General features: G+C 37.8%; 1 protein-coding gene across 1 annotated transcript in view; it reads left to right on the forward strand.

Annotated features, from left to right (window-relative positions):
* The first annotated feature begins 7,898 nt into the window (after positions 1 to 7,898).
* Positions 7,899 to 22,656, forward strand: part of NXPH1 (neurexophilin 1) — a 759,225-nt gene continuing 744,467 nt past the window's right edge. Inside the window, exon 1 of the mRNA XM_044066747.1 lies at positions 7,899 to 8,432. Coding sequence (XP_043922682.1) covers positions 8,379 to 8,432 — 54 coding nt within the window. The 5' untranslated portion in view covers positions 7,899 to 8,378. The remainder of the gene's footprint in view (positions 8,433 to 22,656) is intronic.

The following is a 22,656-nucleotide window of genomic DNA, read 5'->3' on the forward strand; positions in this document are numbered from 1 at the left end:
AGTTAGAATCACTGCTCTGTGGTATAAACTTGACACTGAGTGTACCTGGCAGTTCTCTTTCATGAGGAAGTTAAACAGGCAGTCCTGGAAAGTGAACTACATTCACTTTGATTTAAAAAATCCCTTGAAACTGTGGGAGAAACAAACAAATGCAGGTTCTATCAAAAAAAATCAAAAAAGTCACACTTCTTGTGGCTGGGTGTGATACACTTATGGCAAAGAACCTATACACTGAAAGGCACAATAATATGGCCAAACTATTGCTTCAGGAATTGTATAAACACTACAGTATAGACACAGCTGAGAAGCATTGCAAACATGAATCACAAAGCATTATAGAGAATGTTGAAGTATATATTTCATGGGATCACTCGTTGCCAAAAGTTAAAAAAATAGATGTGAGAATACCAGCTATAATAGTTCATGAAAAAAGGATAAAAGTAGCATTGATCATTGAAATTACTACAACCAGTGATTACAGTGTCTTATGTACAGAGAGACACAAAGTCATAAAATATAAGGATTTACAGGCAGAAATGAGAGCAATGCTGAAGAAACATATCAAGGTAGTTCCAGTAGGAGCCAGAGCAATGTGTCTAGCAAAAAAGAATTTACGGTCGTACTTAGATATGCTACCAGTGCATGTAACCCCCTATGAATTACAGAAGGAGGAAAATTCTGGTCACATTGTGGGTGTGGAAAAGAGCACTCTGGGCTAACATCAAAGACTAAAATAACACTCATTTCATGAACTCTAATTATACACTGACTTAGAAATGGGATCCATTCCCATCATGATATTAGAAACCAAAAAAGAACTTGGAAAAATTAAACTGGAGGGGGTTGAATTGTTAGCTTATGTAGGTCTTATACAGATAATGCAGTAATCTTTTTTTTTACTAACTCTGAAACTATTGTGCAAGGTATCGTAAGAATGCTTAGTGACTATAACTGATATTTCAATTATAAGAGCAACATCACCAGCTCTGAATTGTATCCACTCAACACAGGGGTTGGTATGATTTCAATTTTGAAGAAAGGCTTTAGGTGAGTCCTTAAAGGTCTGATAAGGTTTTAAAAGTGTGGCTACTCCTTGTTTAAGAAGCAATAAGAGAAGAAAACTTCAGTACAACTGGTGAATAAAGTAAGAGCAGACTCTTAAAATGTAAGTACTTGGGCTATTCTGAGGGACACTTACTAACATCAGAATGAATATGCATCTAAATTTCTTGCCCCGTTTCTATCCTATCAACATAAATAGATTTGAATGTTTTCTCCCAAACAAGTCAGCTGTAGGCAGTCAATGTGTAGGGGAAGGTAACTTTCTGGATTACGATATAACATGTTAATGATTTTTGAGAAAGATGTAAATGTGTTTTTAGAATTATTGCCAGAATTGCCCCTCTTGCATTTCCATGTGAGGTGGCAGAACTTCTTGCTTCCCTCTGTTTTTCAGGACTGAATAAGCTTTCTTTACAGATTTGTGCATATCTTGAAAGACTACTCCATTTTTAAATGCTAATCAATTTCTAGATGCTGTTATGATTTTGTGGTTGCAATATGGAATTTTGGTTGGGTTCTGCTAGCTAGCCAGCTATGTGCCAACATTTTTTCTCCCATCAAATGAGTACAAAATGCTAAAGTATTATAATCTGGAACTCATGGTCTTCTAGCTATTATTCTCTATGTAGCATAAATTGCTTGCTGCAAAACATTGTATAGTATTGTTCCAGATACTAGGATAGAATTGCAACCTTTTCACAAACCTAGAGTGAGACACACCATGCTCTCAGTCAAAATAAATACACACACAACACTCCTATTACTCGATTATCAAAACAATTAGCTCTTACTTAAAAAATTAGTTACCTCTTGTTCTATATCATGCTGGGCAATCCTTGAGTCTCCTGTCACTGAAATACAGTTAGCATCTTCTTGCAACATTTAAAGGAAAGATAATTCACAGCTAGATATATATACTGTATAAATAAGTCCTTTAATCAGATATTGCAGCTGGGTCACTCATGAAAGAGGACAATGTGTCCAGTGGACCTACCTGCTTACCAAATAGGTATTATTATTATTATTGTTGTTGTTGTGTCTTTCGGCTTATCCCGGTTAGGGGTCACCACAGCGGAACGCCGGTTCGCTAATGTTTGGTAGTGGATTTTTACGTGCCGAGTTACCAGCCCTGACGCACAACCTTCAATGAAGGCATGCCCATTCCCGCATGCCTCCATACAGAAGATGCTCTAGCTGAGAATCGAATGGGACAACGTCTTGCTGTGAGGCGACAACACTACCGCAGCACCACTACCACGGTAGTTATTATTATTATTATTATATAGAATAGATCGAGGACATTTAATACCTTTATTCTACAACTTAACAGACTGCTTCTTAACCCCCAACAAAACAAAACTACTTCTCTTCCTCCCGAAGTCCCTCCATCACCTCAAAACCTCCTTCTCAGTCTCTTCTCTAAACAACACTACTATTAAAGTTGAATCTCACACTAAACTTCTTGGTGTTTTTATAGATGTCAAACTTAAATTTGACACCCACATCTATAACTTCATCAAGAACACACACCAAAAACCTGGATTACTATACAGAAATAAAAAAAAAGTTCTTAACAAAAGAATCTGAATTGTCCCTAGCTCAAGCCTACCTACTGCCTACTCTACTATACACCGCCCCAATTTTCACTAACCTCCAAAAAACTTGTCAACCAAACTTGAACATATCTACAACAAAATTGCTAGATTTGCCACTAACCTTCCCTATCACTCACATCACTGCCACTCATTACAAAACTCCTCTGGTTAGAACTGCATAACCAACTCCTCCTACCTCAACTCCTTCTGACTCATACTATCCTCCATCAACCCACTGCCTGTCCATCTCTAGCAACCATCATCTCTCCTTATGTCCATAATCAGGAACTTCATAGCTCAGACCAGCACCTCCTTCAAATCACCAAACCTAACAAAGCTATAGGAAGAATGCTACGTAGCCACTCTGTTAGCTCCTCTTAGAACAAACTCCCTCTCCATATCAGAACTATCCAAAACCCGATGAACTTCAAACTCTCGATAAAGGAATATCTAGTTAACTCCTGGAACCACCCCTGTAAAGACCCTACTTGAACCCTGCATTTACTGCTTCACTCCCCCCTTTTCCTGATCCCTCCCCACTCTGCCCTGCTACTATTCTCTTACTGATTCCTATTCTTATCTGTATTTCCAGACTCTCCAGCTCTGTGACCTTTCCCTTCCACTATACTCCTATCTTTGCACTATACCTCCTCTTTCATTCCATAATGCTCCTCTTCCTTTCACTCTGATGCCTGAATCTCTCACTGACACCTGTACACCTCACTAAACTTTGCATAGATTAGTAACTTCCCTTTCCAATATATTGATTTTCGACATTCATCCTGTGTTTGTAAGGCATACAATAGTATATTTCTATGCTTAAAAAATGTAATCTATTCTTGCAGTATTTATCTCATCTTGATTGTATGTTTAAATGCTATTTTGATTGTATATATAAATACTTTATCAATTGTAAAAAGTCTACGCTATTATGGTACTTTTCTTAATTGTTATGGTGAAAAGCTGTTTTGATTATATGTGTAAATTCTTTGCTGTAATGGAGCTTCTCTCCTCGGGTCTCTGCTGAAAAAAAGGGCACCTTCCCAGCCAGACCAACCCGGTTAACAAATGGCAAATAAATAATAATAATAAATAAATAAACCGGGAATGTGCTATGGCAAGGGCACATGCGGTAACCCTATGATATACCTGTGTCCATAGCTCTCACCCTGTTAAGGATTAGAGACAATGCAAAAACTGGTGGGTGACAAAGGTCTAAAAATTAAGAGTCTGCACAGTTTCAATGTTGCGCTTATATATTTCAAAAGTCGCTAGTCTACATTTCATTTTTCTTATGGATATGAAGTCTGAAACTCAAATGTTTGTCAGTATTAAGTGATTACAGTCCACAAAATATATGCCCGAAAACAACGATTTTACGATAAACAGAACAAAGCAATAACAGGAAATCGAGGAGAGGTGAGAAGTATGACTGTTACTCAGGTGATGTCCGAGAAGCAATTTGATGTTTACCTTGAATTAACCGATCACAAGGTGTCGCTACAACACTGTGGTAGTTGTAGTGGTGTCAACATTCGTGTCCCCCCGACACTTCACTGCCGTGGGAAGTATGAAATAAAGGGTAGGTGTGATGGTCTTGTTCTATCTCCAAATATGAACTGCTAAGGAAAGGAAACTCTTTTCAGTAGATGCATGATAGGAAGAGAAATGTGAAATGTTCTGTATGGCGACTTACCGGTGATTAAACGTTCGGGTGGCGCCATAATATTGTAAGGCTTTTTTAACCTAGTAAACGTTGTCTTATTCAATCCTGTAGTATTGGGCAAACTGAGGACGCGTGAACATCAAGCAAAAATAAATACCCTTAAGAAAGCAACGAATGGTGTGTGTGTGTGTGTGTGTGTGTGTGTGTGTGTGTGTGTGTGTGTTGACTTGGTTGGCATATTCTTTTAGATACATATTAACGGTGCACAAAAAATGTAACTAATGAGAAATGCACTGAACAAGCGGCCTGCCATCTTCCGATTGCTTTGCAAGACTAAAGGACTTAACAGGGTTAGAAACGGTGAACGGGAAGAGGCACAGAGCATGGCGGTTCTCATGGATGGATACGGATTTGTAGTGCAGTTTTTCCTCACAGTAAACTGTACTGGATATTGAAGTGCTTGCAGCATGCCAATTTTCTTTGTTAGTCTCATGCTTGACAGCCTCCCAAATGTTTTTGATTTCGCGGAATGTCAGATTTTGCCTGAAACATTTTGTCTGCTTTTAATAAAATTGTGTTTTTCCTGCCAAATTGTTGAAGAATGGATTGCAGTCCCTAAATAATGACAGACTTCGTATCCTTCATAAAATGCAAAATAAGTTTTTCTAGCAACTTTCTAAGTATGTGTTGAGCAATATTTAAAATATGTCGCTGATTTTGGGACCTTTGCCCCCCCCCCCTCCGCCCATCCCATGATGGATGTGGTTATTTTTGAATTGGGGGTAAAGGAGCCATGCTTGTCTGGTAGAAAACACGTGTGTGTGCGTGTGTGTGTGTGTGCGTGCGCGCGCGCGCGTGCGTTTGTGTATCCAAAATACAGGCAGAAATTTGAGATTCGGACTTCACTTCTTTCAGAAAATGCCTACTAATGCAAATCCTGATAATCTATCAACTTTTTAAGTTTATAAGAGCAATATTTAAATTCTGCCCTGATTTTTCAGTCTATTATTTTTGGCTTTGTCCGGAATCCTTGGGCTAACATCAGTCTGTTTCACCCTAAAATGTATCAAAATAGTAATACAAAATGCCAAGATTCTCAACGTTTTATCTCGACTATCAAGGCCAACGTTTCAGATCAGTATCCTGTTTCATTCACAAAACAGAAGAGTTTCCATTATTTTGTACGTCTGAAGAATGCAGTCTGCGACTGTATTGCCTGAAAAAACTTTAATAACTCACAATATTGTTGCAAAGTGCATTTATAAAGTCACAGTGAACACTATCACAGAAAACTGGGGGGAAAGGAACGAAGATAAATTAGCTATAATTTCAGTGTAAGACTAAAACCCTCGCGTATAAGGGGAAAGCAGTTTTGCCACTGTCCGAGAGGTAAAACTATGCAAGCTAAAAACGAAATGCAAAGTGTGCCATCCTGGATTAAACCAGTCCCTCCTCAGATTTTTCTTTCCTACCCCAAAACAACAGAATGCTTCTGATTGCACTTTTTATTTATTTATTTATTTTTGAGAAGCTATAGTTTTGTGTCTCATAAGTTCCCAGGATGTAAACTGGATATGTTCTAAAAGTATGAGACATCATCCATATGATTATCCCCCCCCCCCCCACCGTGATTTTTAACTCAGTAAGCACCATCTAGTAAACTTACATGGAAAAACAAATCCAGTGATATGCAGTGTTATCACTTGTCAGTGAGCTTATCATACAAGGTTCTTATATGTGCTAACATTCTGTAAGAGGACACAGTAGAATAGCTTTCCATAACTAATGAAAACATCCACAAGGCGGGAGCACTAAATGGGAAATAAATGTCCCTTCCTGGACGAATACTATTGATTCCACAGCAGGTACTGATTGTGTATTCCCGATGGGTGGTTATTCTGGGAAATAAATTCCGAGAAGCGCAGGTGTATTGCAACTGCTGCGGTTTGTATATAGCTGCGCCCTGTACAACACTGCTATGTTCTCCTCTACCCTTCCCTACCATCACCTTTTCTGGGGCAGAGTGATAAGGCAATAAAACGGTTAACAACGTTTCTCCAGTCATCTGAAAAACCACGTTGATTCCAACCTGACACTGAAAACGGTGGATCTTTAGTGGTGTCATTTCATTGTGTCAAGAGTAAGTATAGTTCTGCCTTGTGCACACATACATAGTGAAAATACTAGTCAAAATGCATACTAGGATTGACCTGAACTGTACTTAAACATGTTGACATGACTAGAGATGCTTGCAAATAGCTGTTTATTAAGACCACCGTGGGTGACTTCTGACTTATAACAAGAGGCTACTAAATCTGCTTCTTACTTTTAAAAACGCACTGCTCAGGTAGAGGAGGAGAACCACAGCTATGCTGGTGATCCAGACCTTCTCAAACAAGTCCACACGGTTTATTCAGTAATAAAACAAGCTGTTCGTGTGAGCCTTTGAGATAACCCACTGCTTTATTCTCTATATAACCACACACCTGTATTACTGCAGTCATTTATTTTGGCTATATGTTCCATGATTACCACCAAGCTGTATATTCAGCGGATCTAAGAACATATATAACGATATGAAGTGGAGGAAATATACCTGATGTGTAGAGTTCTTTTTATTTTTGCTTATATATGGTCATGGTGTAAACGTACTAGAATTGAATTACCCTTTGTAATGTTTGTACGCTGTTCCTTAAGTGAGATAAATACACCTTGATTTTGAAGAATGTCCTTGATTTTGCCTAGTATTTGTGGTCTGCCCCGCGTAAAAATATTTTTTTATTTTCTGGCAAATCATCGAGGATTACAGCCTCTAAATAATGACAGGCATTTCAGTTTCAGACTTCATTTCCTTCAGAAAGTGTATGCTAATGCAAAACATGATATTCTAGCAACGTTTACAATAATATTTAAAATCCATCCATGATTTTGCACCTTAGTCTCGTAATGTTTGGCTTTGTCCTTGATTCTTGAGTTAAGAGGTTGACAGCTACGGTGAAAGACGATGTCTTTTCTGGCAGACAGGTGAGCATATGTAACCCCTAGACAAACACTGCATTCATTTTGTCGTTGCTCCTTTTGTTCTCAAGTATTACTTTTGAATCCCCATCCCAGTGTGTGTGCGTGCGTGTGTGTGTGTGTGTGTGTGTGTGTGTGTGTGTGTGTGTGTGTTGCCCCACTTGCTTTCCAGAAATTAAATAGCTTCAGGTGAAATCAGACAGGTGTAATGATGACCTCCTCAAGATGCCTGCTACACAAATACTGCACACGTAGTTTAAGCAGAAATAGTACAGCGATTCACAAATAAAGCAAAAGTGAAAAGGGTCTTTCTTGGTACTATAACATGTGACCCGCAACACATAACTAATGCATCTTGCACAGGAAAGGGACTGCTATTCATTACTTGAGGTGTACGATTGAATCTTAGTATATGAACACTCAGAATAGACTTCAGAGAATGCTATCTTTATATAGTCCTACCAGTTACCCCCGCCCTTGCACACACCACCACCAGCACCCCCTCCCCTCTTGTTTGTCTCTCTCTCTCTTTCGCTCTTCTTCATGCTCCCCCCACCCCCGTTACCGTGCTGTACCGCTGGATGGAAGACAGCAGCATACCTTTGCACATAGTATAAGGCACTAGTAGTACTAGTCAGTCAGTGAATGGCACGAAAGGCTTTGTTCCCTTAGCGAAAGCTCTCGAATTCAGTTTGTTGCACACCAATCGCCACCATTCAGAATCACCACCTCCAAATTGCATCCTGGGATTCCTGGCAACAGCCACCAAACAATGCGACTGCTTCACTTACTGACGCTGGATTTAATCCGAATTTAAAACGATCTGTATAATTCCCACTTCGTTCTTTCACTTTCTCCTTTCCCTTATCTTGAAGTCTAACCTTGCGCCTTTGGTCATGGGGTCTATAATTAGATTTCTGTCTAGGATGCTGAGGGCTTTCCCGGTCGTGTAGAGTACATGCCAGCTGGATCTATGGTCTTGGGAGAGCCAAGGCACCGAGAAGGCACCACCAAGGAAGTTAGTAGCTGATCGGAGAATGCAGCCTGTGTACTGGTACGCCGTCCTTCTCCTGCAGCCCACCCTCTACCTGGTAAGTGGCAATGTGTGTAGCATACATGCAAGCACTTGGACAACTTTGCACGACTTATATTATTAAACAATTTGTTTGGGCGATACATTGACATCTCAATAACCTGCCGAGGTGGCATCAGGTAGTGAAGTTGTCGATGTTTTAAGTTTTGCTCCTCAAAAAGCTGCAGAATACTTCTGTAGACGCATGCGTTTCTTAAATTGCCCCATAAATTAGTAGGAGAGAAAAACACTTTCTGTAAAACTGTACCAAATAATTTAAAAACATTACACTTTTTGTGCGCTCTGCTTTGGTTATTTGCGCAGCCAAAGAGTTTTCGACTGGTTTCAGCTTCCGTAAATCCATAGCTTTTGTCTGGCATGCTTCGGATATTTAACCACAGCACCAAAACAATTTTCCACTTATCCCAGTTTTACTAAACAGATACGATTTTTTTTTTATTTTTGGGCAGGATATATTGAAACACACACTAACTAAAATAGTAAGGTCCGATGCCTTTTTACCTAGCTTATACGTATCAGTATTATTCTCGATTGATTGTTTTAAGACGTTCCATCGTTGGAGTGGTTGTTTGCCACTTTTCCAAATTTTACACACTGGTCTAGTCCTGAGGGTCACTTATTTTCTGAAACTAGTGCATGTCCTGTTTCTTTCTTTTAATAACTTAGCGTTGTAGAGTTTCAGTTTTTCCTCCCCACGCGCAAGGTGTTGATTTTTTATTTGAAATCCTATTTACTTTATCTACACAAGCTACTGGCTGTCGTCAATGCCTTTAGGGTAGTAATACCCCAACATGCAGACCAAAGGTCTACAACTGACCGTGGACCTTTGCTCAACGTTACTTAAGATGAAAAATGGCATTTAAAACTACAGTCACTTTTTTACGCATCTTCAAGTCTATATTGCATCCTGCAGACTGGTTAATCAGACAAAGATGCAAACTAAGCAAAGAAGGTGAGAAGTGAAATGCACAATGTTCACTCATTGCTTAAATCTTAAATGCAAAACTTACCTTGTGCTGTTTTAATGACATTTTTATTTGTAGTTCGATCGTGTGACTAATGCCTTTAACACTGGGGGTTTATCAAACAAAATACCGAAGTACTGAGATGTTCACTGAGTTGGTCGGTATAAAAGAGATTAGTTCAGGTGTGTAGGGTTCTTACAGCAAGACCGCTGTTTTTCTTGTTGGATTTATTGAGGGCCTGCAGGTGGCGCCATTTGCCACCGGTATAGATAGGGTACCTTGGGCTGGGAGCTTTTCACTTTGCACAGCTTGCTGAATATTTTAATCAACAAAGTGTATTTCTTTTTATCACCTTACATATAAGTCGCCTGCTTGCCATATTTTTCTGTACCAACAAACTGTATACCAATAAATGACCAAAAATTAAGGCATTCTAGCAAGAAGAAAGAAAGAAAATAGCTCAGAACAAACGAAGACAGAAGACCAACCTCGTTGTTCTTTAATGCTAATGCATTGCAAACTGTGACGCTATTTGGAATGTTTCCTACTTTAAACCAGAAATATGTTTGGATATGATGGGTGTTCCTGCTTACCAAGCTACCAGAAGAATGCTAAGATATTTTGCCCATCCCACTGGTGCGCCAGTTTCCCTTGTGAAAACTTTGTGAGAATTCCACCGCTTGACGGCTATATGGCAATAAAGACCCAAGAGCCCCAGTTTAACATGGCTGACCTGTATGATAGCCTTTAAAACCGTTGCTCCTCATGTAATGGGGGCAGTATACAAGACAGCCCCCCCCCCCCCCCAAGATGGAAGTCAATTTTAAAAGACGACTTTATGCATTACAGTTTCCCCCATCGTGATCTGTTGCTTAATTGAATCATGTTTGGTGTTTAAGTAATTGCATGTTTCACTTTTGTTGACGGAATAGTAGACATATTGTCATTTATATTTACACAGTTTGCTTATAGTACGCAAAAGATATCTATATATATATATATATATATATATATATATATATAGGTTCATATATATATATATATATATATATAGATAGATAGATAGATAGATAGATGTATAAACCACGAAGACCTACAACTAGCATAGCTTTGCATTAGGAAGACTCGTTCCCCTGATACAGTCCAGTGTAATAGCTTTCAATTGTACCTGCTGTACGGCTGTTTCACATTTAAATATAATGGGTTCTCTGTAAGGATTTTGCAGAGATTCACTTAATCGCATCTTTAAAGCAACGCACTTCATCCTTCATGCCTTGCAAGTCTCCAGCTATTTGAGAATGAACTAAATCACGCAAGTCTATCAACGTGCATGTAATGCCTGACATCTCACATTGTGGTTATAGCGGCAGCACTTAAACGATTTTCATTTCATTGCCCCTAAGGTGCCTTCGAATATACTGGCGGCGGAAAACAGTTGCATTAATTCACTTTTAATTGTAAAGCAGGAGCCTTTGAGGAACAGTCAATGTGCAAATGACGAGGATTCAATTACTCCTTCGTTACAGAGTGCATTATTGACTGCTGCCTTCTCGATGAGGCTGACAATACACTTGTGCAGTTCTTTTGTAATTTCCCCCAGACATGGGAACAATGTAATTACAAAGGCAATCTGAATGGGATTTTGTTTTAATCTTGCGTAAACCTGCATTCATTTCCCTGCCTACTTGACTGCTCCATGTTCATAGCTGGGTTGTCCCGCCTAATAATGATGCTCAGCACCCGTGAGCAGCAGTATATTGATGAAAAGTAAAACAAACTTAGCGCATAGAACAAACTTTGTACTTGTTCTAATTCCGGTATCTTAATTTTCAGTCGCATTGTTTTGCGCGCGCTCGTGTGTGTGTGTGTGTGTGTGTGTGTGTGTGTGTGTGTGTGTGACAGAGAGAGAGAGAGAGGCAGAGAGTGAAGGAGAATGACAATGATGCCACAGACACATGATTTTTTTGAATGTTGGTGCTGTCATGGAAACACATGGGTAACCTGCACAAAAATTTGGTGCTGTCAAGTGTCATGGTAGCACATCACTGTTCAATTGTAATCTTTGTGATCTCCCCACGAGTATTGATACTTAAATGTTACCGGCCTTATCTTTCATTTTGATCCAGAGTAGCAAGGAACTTGGCACAAACACACTTTTTAAAGATTTTCTGATAAGCCTCAGCATTTACTCATTGCCCAGTGGCTTTGAGTTGCCTACAGCTACAGAGTTACACGGACCGACACAGACTGGGGAAAATAAGAATCATGGTTACAATAATGTGAGTTAAATTATTGTCCATGAATATAGTATCAGGCCAGGGTGTAGCTAGGCATTTTATTTGCCCTATACAGTGTACTTTTTTTGCATCACCCAGAAACAGTGCTTTTTCGGGGTATATGTCAACAGCTGTCTAAAATGATCCCTCTAACAACGGATACATAACCTGCGCCACAGATGATTGATAATCTAAGAAAAAATATCAAATAGTTTTAAAGGGGACCACTGAAAACGATGTGTACATTTAATAACTGTTGGGGGGGGGGGCAACATTTTAAAGCTATAGCCATGTTTAGATGCCAGGTGGGTTGGGGTAGTAAAAAGGGTTTGTGAGTGAAATTGGAATTTTCTTGCTACACCCGTTACCAATTTGGACAGAATCGTCAGGGTAAACTGGTTTCATTTACAGTTCCAATTACATGCAGGTATTAAAAGAATAATTGACGGGAAAAATGCATCACTTTCTTCTTCCTGTAATAAGCTGAGCGATGGTTTATTTTTAATTTATCTTAATAAATTGGGGGGGGGGGTGGAAGGGGAGGACTAAGATCATAGCTCACAACGACTCAGAGACAAATCTTAATAGAATAAGAAACGAATCCAAACATAAACAGGGACTATCAGGGAGAATTCAAAATATTTGTAATGTTAGCTCGAAACATTGACAGTATCAGATGGTGTGAATTAATATGTATTTTCTAAAGTTAAAGAAGTGAATAACTCCAATTATTGTTATTATTTCTCAAGTAATTCGCAACCATTTCTCCAAAAGTCACCAGTTTGAAGAGGGATTAAGAGGGGCAGAGCTAAAATTTGAGTCAAGATCAGGATAAGGGACCGTTTCAAGTAAGAGTTCAATAGCGACATAATCTGTACATTTGCTAAGGGTTTCGGGCCCAAAAGTTTCAAACCTTTAGCTCTTGTGTTAAGTAACTGTTCGCTATCAACTTTGCTTATGGTCACTCTTATTTCTGTTTGCTAGCAGCCCCTTTCTCTGTCTATCGACGTGTTCTTCATTGAACAACGTGCAATAAAACGCCTCCCCTTGAACTGCTTCTTGCTTTCTTTGTTGACCTTCCTGTGTATTAGGCCTGTTAAACTGCCCCCCTCCCTGACGGGTGTACAATGCATCCAGTATATAATGTAGACAGATGGTGTGTGCTGGCTGTCCATGCACAGGTTAAAGAGGAAAACGTATGGTTCTTGTCAAACAGTTGCAGTCAGCCTTACCAGAGTTATTTCTCAGCAGTGCAGGCCAAGGCTAGGGCATAGGAACAGAGCAAACCCATTTCCATTGATATTACAACCAACGCTAATGATTAGTGTCTCAAATCCATTGCAATGCAAGGCTATTTTAACTGTCTTTATGCCCACCCAGTTAAGCAGTCGGTATGCTATATAACATTTGATTTTAATCTTTCTGCCACGGGATTATAGTATTTTAGGAACATTTCTCGTATTTTATGTAACGCAACAAGAATGAACCACATACTGTTCGAGTACAGAGATGGAAGAATATCTGTTTGCTGTCTGTAATATAACTACAAAGGTCCTTCCATTAATGCTACAAACATCAGAATTCATCTATAGATATTCTGCTAAGTGTTAGATTCCATTGATGCTTCTTGGTTAAAATAATGCATTACTAACGACTAGTTTAAGTAATCCACACACCTCTGTTTTAATAGACAAACAACAACTATAATGATGATGATGATGATGATGATGATGATGATGCAGACCCAAATGTATAATAGTGTGCCTATAAGCAAGTGGAACAGTAACAGATGCAGCTAGAAAGTTCACAACATGTTTATCAATGAACTGTCTTGTAGATGTCATGTCGTTAAAATAATTCATTAGCTAAACAATATGATTTATTGTTCTTAATCATAGTTGTTTGGTTAAAGAGCTCAATCCTGAATGATTGTCAGGTGTATTTTATGAATTAAAATGAAGAACTATTCCTTCTTTTATAAAATGCAGTGTTGTAGAAAAGTAGGCTAGATATGATTTGCCCTCTTCAAAATGTCCTTAGGGGCATAGCAAACTACTTAGAAACTGTATGTTCTCACACTACATTTGAAACAATACAGCAATGCAATGTGTCAGGATTAAACATAAAATTTAAGGCTATAAAATATGAATGCAGCAGTTTGGCCACAATGAACCAGTCAATACTTTTAGGGTAGGTTCTTAAAGAAACACTAACATCCTGACATTATTAATATCCATCAGCTGGTACAATAGCAATATTAAACAAGATGAGAAGAAATATAATATTTCACTGCAACACTACCTGATTTATTATTGTTTTTCTTCATGTAAGCATACATCATGAACGAAACCACATCCACATGCATAACTCTAAAGAGCACTAAACCCTAGAGTCCAAAATTATAAAAAAAGACTTGGACGTAAACATCACCTCTCATGTGTGAGCTTAGTCTTGGCTTGTACTTGGTTGCTGTGGAACCCAAACTCTTGTAAACAGCCCACTACTTCATTGCCCTTGCACACCTGTGAGCATCATGCAATGGACAGTGAGTATGAGCATTCTCAACGGATAGGTATATAGACAAGCCAATAATCAGATTAGAAAACAGACAGAAACAAGACTATATATATTATAAGGTGGATGGTCAACATGTAAGTTACAAAACAGGCAAGTTACTAGAGTTATATTAGTGTTTACATATGATGAAGAAAGAAGCTGCAAGAGTATTGCTGAAACTTAAACTACACAGAGGAAAAAACAAAATGCAACATAACAGCATTTTATTTAAAAAAATGACATATGGGGACTTAAAAAGGAGAGGTATAAATAACTATAGGATATGTTTTTGATGGAAAAAAGTAGGATCTTTAAAGAAAGTAGGGAAAACAAATAATGGAATTAAATATGTTGTGGGGGAAATGCAGCATTTTCGGAGTAGAGAATATTGTGAACTTTATTTTTGACTAAGGCAATCACAAATATCTTAAAATGTACATTAATAACATTGTAGATTATGAAGTCTTTACATGGGATATGTATTTCAAAGTGGTCCTGATCTGCCATCATTTGTTCCAATCTCATTCCAAGCTGACACAAAAATAACACATCTGGATGACTATATCCATAACTGTCTCACGTTAGTGCTTCTGCTGACAAGACCATCCTGCATCATAGCCATGGATAAGTCATTATTATGACTAAAATCTTTCTGGTATTTAAAAACAATAAACACAATGAAATAATTATAAACTGTTTCGCTTTACTGTTGCATCCATCTTATGCACATAAAGCTCCCCAAAGAAACATCAGTGATATTCCTGGTTTATCTTAATCATTGTTTCTTAGACAAATGTGGGAAAATCTTCTTATAATATTGTTTGTTCACTAAGAAACTGTTTATGATTTTTCCATAGACAAATAAAAATAAGTAATAGACTGTCAAAAGACATTTGCATTTGAATATGTAGATTATAATCTGAAAATGGCATCTTATTGGCAGAATTTAGTAGACTATTGATAATATATGATTAACATGTTTTTACTGTGTGGAAAAAGGAGAAAAAATGTTGAATAGGCAACGGTGTTTTTAACACTATACTAGATCTACAGAGTCTAATTTGTTACTGGTAATGTTACAGATATGGTGTATCCACTGTTTAAAATACATAAGTTTAATAAAAAATGTACAGATCCCATCTTTCCAAGTCCCCAAAAACAGAACACAAATGGCAGTTTGTGTACTCTAATAACTTTCAACTAGGTCTTACAGTTAATATTGTTGAAATGAAACTGAAATTAGTGAAGTAACACAATTTCCACTGGTCAGGTAGTTATATCAGTTATTTAGGTGATGGAATGGGTAGTTTAATCACCTGGAAAACTTTTATCTCCAGTAAATGATGTTTCCATGTGATTTACAAAGCACCTCTGCAGTTCAAACGAATAGATAGGATATTCAACTATGCCACAAACTTAGAATGTGGACAGACACACACACACACACACACACACACACACACACACACACACACACACACACACACACACACACACACACACAAACACACACAATATGTCTCTCACAATCAATGCAAATATTAATCACCATTCCTGTTTTTTTTTATTTTTTTTTTCCTCTTACTGATGATTCCCTAACATCAACTGAAAATCCTGTCCTTCCTCCATTTAATGAACTCACTTTTTAAGAAAATGTATTCAGCTTATTAAAATACTTAAGCCTTACTATAAGGAAATCATTTGCAGTGATTTGTGAAAATTGTATTCTACCAGTAGGATATATGGTTACTTTTAATTCATCTTTAATTGATTTGGAAGTATTTAAGAGGAGGCAGATCTGAATCCCATGCACACATTTTTTTACATGAAATCACTGATGATTTCCCCAATAAACTGTCAGCTCTAAGCAGTGACCTCCTCCTCCCCTTTAAAAATGGGGCAGTTCACAGACAAGTAGTATAACCTTGTTATTTAAAGGCATCACTTGCAAATAGTTATGAGTTGTGCACCAAAATTGACTTTTTTTCAGAATTTCTTAAACATGTAAATGTAAAAAGATATGAAGGGTGTGTAAACTGAATAGACTGTACACACCGAGGGGATTGGGGCCTAAAACCAAACATTAAGCATGAATGCATGCCAAAATCCATTTGGTGTCTACCACATTCACACTGCACCATTGGTTGCCTAAAATAGGCAGAGTGATAGAGGCAACAGATTTCTATTGATTATCAAATTAGGTGCCCAGATAATAGAGTGAGCCATGTGTGCAGCAGGACACACACGGCTGTATTGTAACACAGTTAACAATCTCTGTCAATGTGTCTTTGCCCTTGCACCAAAGTGTGATGACCCTGGAGATGATTGAAACAATTTTATGGTACAGAAGGAAAGATCTCTGGAATGGGAGATGAATGTGTTGTGGGAAAGGGGGCTTTCTCTCATAAAATGTTATTTTAGATTGTTTTTTTTTTCCATCAGATTGCCATTTTACTCAAGTTCATTCAAGAAAATGGAATCTTGTAGTTCAGAGTTTGATTCAGCCTTCATTGGCTTAGTGCGTGACTGAGCAAGTCACTCAACACTACAGTATTCCCAAACTGAGTCTACAAAAGGTTGATGTGCAGCAACACTCTGCCTGAGTTAACAGGTACAAATAAGCAAACAAATTGTCAAAGATTTATAAATACATAGTTCTGTAGAAAATACTTTGATGGCATGTACCTCACTGTCTATACAAATATGAACAGGAAGGGTTCATCTTTTTATTAGATGTATAAAGTAAAACTACATGCAGTGAACTTGTATTGCAATAAATTGCAGTTATTACAAATATCTTATAGTGCTTTTTGCCAATACCATGGATCTTATAGTCAAACTAGTTCTGTGGGAACAGATTGTTTATTGGTTTACTGTGTTGACTGTTTCCAGTTCTACTTAGCTTCTAGTTCTGATAATTAATATAATACACAAGAAATGCAGCTTTAAGAGCACACATATTTTGAAATTACAATATTAAAGGCACACTGAGTATTTGCTTATGCAGACTGTTAATGTCATATAGAGACTACTTGTATTAGTCATTCTTCTGTAGCTACAGCTGAGGATATATGATTCTAATCTACATTACAGTAATTTGAAATAATTATTCAGCAGTGGCTAGCATATCATAGTTTAATGGCACAGTGCCATGTCTATTAGACAGAGAATATCAATACACTTTTAAAGGTGAAAGGATGCTTAACCACAATGCAGCTGTTCTATAACACACTTACTGTTATGCATTTAACCCTTGCTTCTTCATCCTGTCTTAATTTATAGATGTACCCAGAGAATCAGGCAAGAACACACACACACACACACACACACACACACACACACACACACACACACACACACACACACACACACACACACACACAGTAAAAAGAATATACACAGTGGAACTTATAGAAGTGACAAGATAATTTATGTTACCAAGTTTAATGCTGCACTATTCTCCAGTATAGTGTGCCCAGTGACACACAGCAATGATTCTTACTGCAAAATAATAATAAAAAAATGTCTGATCTCAGAGTGCATGAGTTGTTTTATTACTGAGGCTTTACCCTGACATGTATGTGATGTGTCTTTTTTTCCTAGGATAAATTATTGGATTTTTAGTACTATAAACAATGATAATTTGCACAATTAAATAGGGACCTGAATTGACTTTCTGCTACTATAACATGGCTCCTTTCTAACAATTATGCAACCTGAAGTGTATTCACCTGTGTGGTGTGTGTGTGTGTGTGTGTGTGTGTGTGTGTGTGTGTGTGTGTGTGTGTGTGTGTGTGTGTTTCATACCTCTCAACCTTTTATTGCAGGACATCTGGGCAAAATCTACAGTATTAAGGGGGACAAAGGCCCAAAACAGGGACAGATTCTAAAAATTGCTCTTATAAACTTTGAAAGATGTAAGAATAACATAATTTGTTTAAGCTTGCATTTTTCTGAAGGATATGAAGTCTGAAACTCAAATGCATGTCATTATTTAGTGACTTCAATCTTCAGTGATTTGACAGAAAGCCACAAATTTATGAGGAACAGATGAAAAATATATGGCAAAAATCTGGACATGCTGCGAAAATCTGGACAGTTGAGAGGTATGGGATGTTACTACAATGTCTGCTTCAGGCTTAATAATGATGTTGTGCCCATTTTATATTATATTTACAACCTCATAGGCCCAGATCTTTTGAATGACAGAAATGGCATTGTTATTTGCTAGATTAGAAGTCAATCCAAAACTAAAAAAAAAAAAAGCTTGACAAGCAGGTGTTCGCCATGTAATACTATATAATGAGTGATGAATCTTATGTAGTTTCAAGACTGCAATGTATCAGTATATTTAAAATGGGAAAGGGTGTGTGTGTGTGTGTGTGTGTGTGTGTGTGTGTGTGTGTGTGTGAAGGTTGATGCCTGCTTTAGGCCTAGGTGGAAGGAATGCAGTTCTAATAATATATATTGTTGAGATAAAGATAGCCATTTATGGGAACTGTATGAATGGCATTTCCATTTGTGAAGAGTGAAACAGAAAAGCTGCTTGCCAGCTCCTGGTCTTGTAATCAGCTACCATTAGATAGACAACACTCCCAGCTGCATAGCTTTCAACTGCATCAGGGACAAAGTTTAACAGAATCAGGAAAAAATCCAAAACAATCAAAGACATTTTTAAAATAATAGAACTATGAAGTTGTGATAACAAAATAAGTCACAATGTGAATTAATATAATTTTCTGTAACTCTAATTTTTATAATAATTTATTAAGCGTAAGTTATCATCATTGTCACCAGTTTTAGGAAAAGTTGAGAGGGACGAAGCTAAAATTTGAGTCAAAATCAAAGACGTCCCTAAAAATCAGGGACAGTTGAGAGGTATGCCTTGTTGTATTGCATAAAATATTATTTGCATGTGTGTTGTTATAACTATGATATCCAGTTAGCGCAATAGCAGAGAGCTCATGAGGAAACTGCAGGCTGTGGACACGCACCTGGTTAACCCTGGAGACTGACATGATGTCATCAACATTCATTGCTGTGCATAACCTTTTAAACACAGTAAAGGGTTAGTTCGCACAGTTTGCCCTATTGTTTATGAATGTAATATGGAACACCACCACTCTTGTCAAACTGCTTTGCGCTTGGTGCCATTTACCCCGTCATCTACAGCGACCACTTTATTCGCACTTACCTAGTAGAAACGGTTTGCTCTTAATTTTTTGCAAGCTAATTTCAACAGTCAACAAAGCCCCTGTTTGGGGCGTATGCTTGATTGGCTGGCTATTTCAGTGCGTGGCTTGTAGCTGATACCACTAACTGATGCTAAGATTATAGCTTTGAATTTTTCCATAGACTAGCTTTTAGATGCATCCTGTTTTAGTTTTCATTTAACCATATATTCTGTCTTGTGAACAGGACTCGATCGTTTTATGCTGCAGATTAGCACATCCACTATAACGCTATAAACAATGTGAAGATGTAATGGAATAAAATCAGAATCTGATAAACACTTCATCAAGAATTAAAAAAGCTGTTCTGGGTGGATGCCACTCATTTTATTGTGAAAGTCAAATGAATTACGTTTAATGAAAGAGCTCCCAGGATGAATGTTACCAGCAATTTCCTCAGCTGCTTCTATCAACTTGATATGCGAAAGTGCCAACCTATATCACAAAAAAAAAATCTCCCAATCTCAATTACTAGGCAAGGTTTGGAAGCCCGGATTTTACATATGTAATGTGTTGCCTGATTTTCAGTGTTGTACAAAACCAAGAGTTTTGTAACATCATTCTTTCTCCGCAACCAGGGGTCAGTATTTGTGGAACAGTACATTTCTAAGTAAAAACAGGCGCACGACTGCATTAAAATAGCCATATCTCGTGTTTTGTTAACCAGGCCAGACTTCCTGGAATGCTAGTTTCTTATTTAGAAAACATAGCGACTTTAGACGTGAATTGACAGTTACATGCTCACTGTCTTTCTGAAGGTCATGCTGAAAAACAACCTGGTACAGGAAGACTCATTGTGATAAGAATTAAGGAAAGCAAGAGTTACTGTTAACTCGGTGTTTTTACCGTACAGGTATGGACTGTGATTGTACATGCCTTCACAAGTTGACTACTTAAATACCACGTACCTGCACCACTAATATCACCTCCTTTGTTGCATTTCTACCAATATCATTGCTCAGGAGGCTGCACCATGCTGAATTTACACTTACTAGAGAAATGACATCCTCTCTGTCTCTGTTTTCTTTATGAACTCCATTGTACTATAGCGTATTGCTCTTTGCTATCAAGTTAAGCAATATATGTATGTTGCTTCAATTAAAACTATCACATCTTACCTTAGTATTACAGTAAACGATGTATCATTTTACTTATAGGGTGAGCTCTGTATTTAAAATATTTCCGATTCATTATATGCCACCGAAAATGCGACGTATTTGTGGTGCACCTCTGCTCTAATAATCGGGTGTTTTTAAATGTTCTTATTGTTATTTACATAATGATGACGACAACAACAAACAAGATAATAACAAAAAAAAACTGCTATGTAATGCACATTTTCGAGCCTTACATTTGTTGATTTATAAATCAGATATTCTCCTCAAGCACAGTGTTAAACTCTGAATACAATGGTTTGGTGTGGTATGGCATGGCATAGCATAGTGTAGTACAATATAGTATAGTACAGTATAGGATGGTGTAGAACAGTAGAGTATAGTATTAGTATGGTACCGTATAGTAAGCATAGCATAAAGTCTTAAAAGTACAGCAACCAGACGATAAAGCCTGATACAAAGAGTTCTGAAGAGATGCTATTGCAAACCCAGGAGGTTCTGCTTATTTTTAAAACCCCTTGTTAGTTAATAAGATTGCTTAACTTTCTGAGCCAATTTCCAAAAGTATAAATTGTGGGGCTGCACCTCCAAGAAGGTTAATCTGACATTCACACTTAGCGTTTTATATTAAAATGCAGTGACTGTCTAGTTACTTGCAAAACATGAGACTCATTCTCGTTAATTGATTTTATATCCCCCCCCCATCATCCCCATAACCGCAGAGTGCGCCCAGAAATGAGCAAGTTTATGTTGCCTTTTCGGAGGCCATCGTTATTCCCACCTTCTACAAAAACGCTGTGCACTTTCAATTTAACAGAATGCACGTGCATTCATTCTTATGAATGAAAAGTTTCAAGTAGGGAAATAAACCCATTAACCGAGGAATTTAATAAACCCGCTTTACTTGTATCCAAAGTTAGCTTAGCAAAAGTTTAGTTTAAAGTGAGGTATCCCATTCTAAGGACACTCTTTAATAAATAAGCTTTCCAGACGAAATCGAGGGACAGATGAGTTGCTGCGTTGCCAAGTATACCTCTCAGCTGTCCAGAGTTTCGCAGAATGATCAGATTTTTGCTTCATATTTTTGATGTGTTCCAAATAAAATGTGTGGTTTTCTAGCAGTACAACGGGTATTTATTAAATAAATCAAATTACAAACAGCAGAAACTGCACATTATACCAAGTCAGTGAAATCACCAAATAATGGCATTACAACTGAGTTGAATATAATTTGTCATACGCTGTGCCAGAAAATGCATGCAAACAGAAAACCCTCTAAAAACTTAAGAGCAACAGTTGAAATATCTCCCTGATTGTGTACCCCGCGTCACCATAGTTTTTGGTTTTGTCCAGATTTCTTGCACTTAGAAGTTGAGAGAGGTACGTTACCATGTGTTTTATTGGGTTATGGTGGTGGGTGGTGGCATGCAGCACCGGACAAAACAATGGTAATGAAGATAACAGATACAAACACAGATTTACAGCATACACTGCGTCTTGAAACACGCAGACATGTTATTTTCTTCTGAATTAACTAGTACTTTTTTCAATTTAAAGACAGACTCAGGCTGCTTCTTAACTGCTTTTGCTCCAAAGTAAGAAAACTGATAGGGGCCAGTATAACTGCAATATGGTTAAGGCTACAACCTGTCCAGATTCACTAAAGGTGTCAACCTTGCAGTGCCATCAATTAACCTGGCCTATCATTTAGGATCATTTACGGAAAGCCCCCCCTCCCCCCAACAGCCATGGTGAGTTATAATTTTAAACGGGTGTAAATAACCAAATTCTGAATGCATGACTCATGTTTTATGGGCAAGCTATTCCCAGGGTTTGGGAAATTCAGATAGTGCCATTCATACTGATCATGAATGCCATGTTTTGGAACTTCAAAGCAGGAGACAAAATACCAATATATGCAAAGTGTGACTTTGCAGGATTTAGATAGATTTACAGTTGAATAAGCCAAATGTTGTTTGCTACACTGTTTATTTTAGTTTGTTTCGTTTCTTCCAACGTCGTGGTTGCTCACCGAGTCTGTAAGTGCCTGATAAGGGATGAAATGTGTGTTGTGATGTT

The sequence above is a fragment of the Protopterus annectens genome, chromosome 3.part1, assembly GCF_019279795.1.
Source record: "Protopterus annectens isolate FY-2018-M chromosome 3.part1, PAN1.0, whole genome shotgun sequence".
Taxonomy (NCBI): Eukaryota; Metazoa; Chordata; order Ceratodontiformes; family Protopteridae; genus Protopterus; species Protopterus annectens.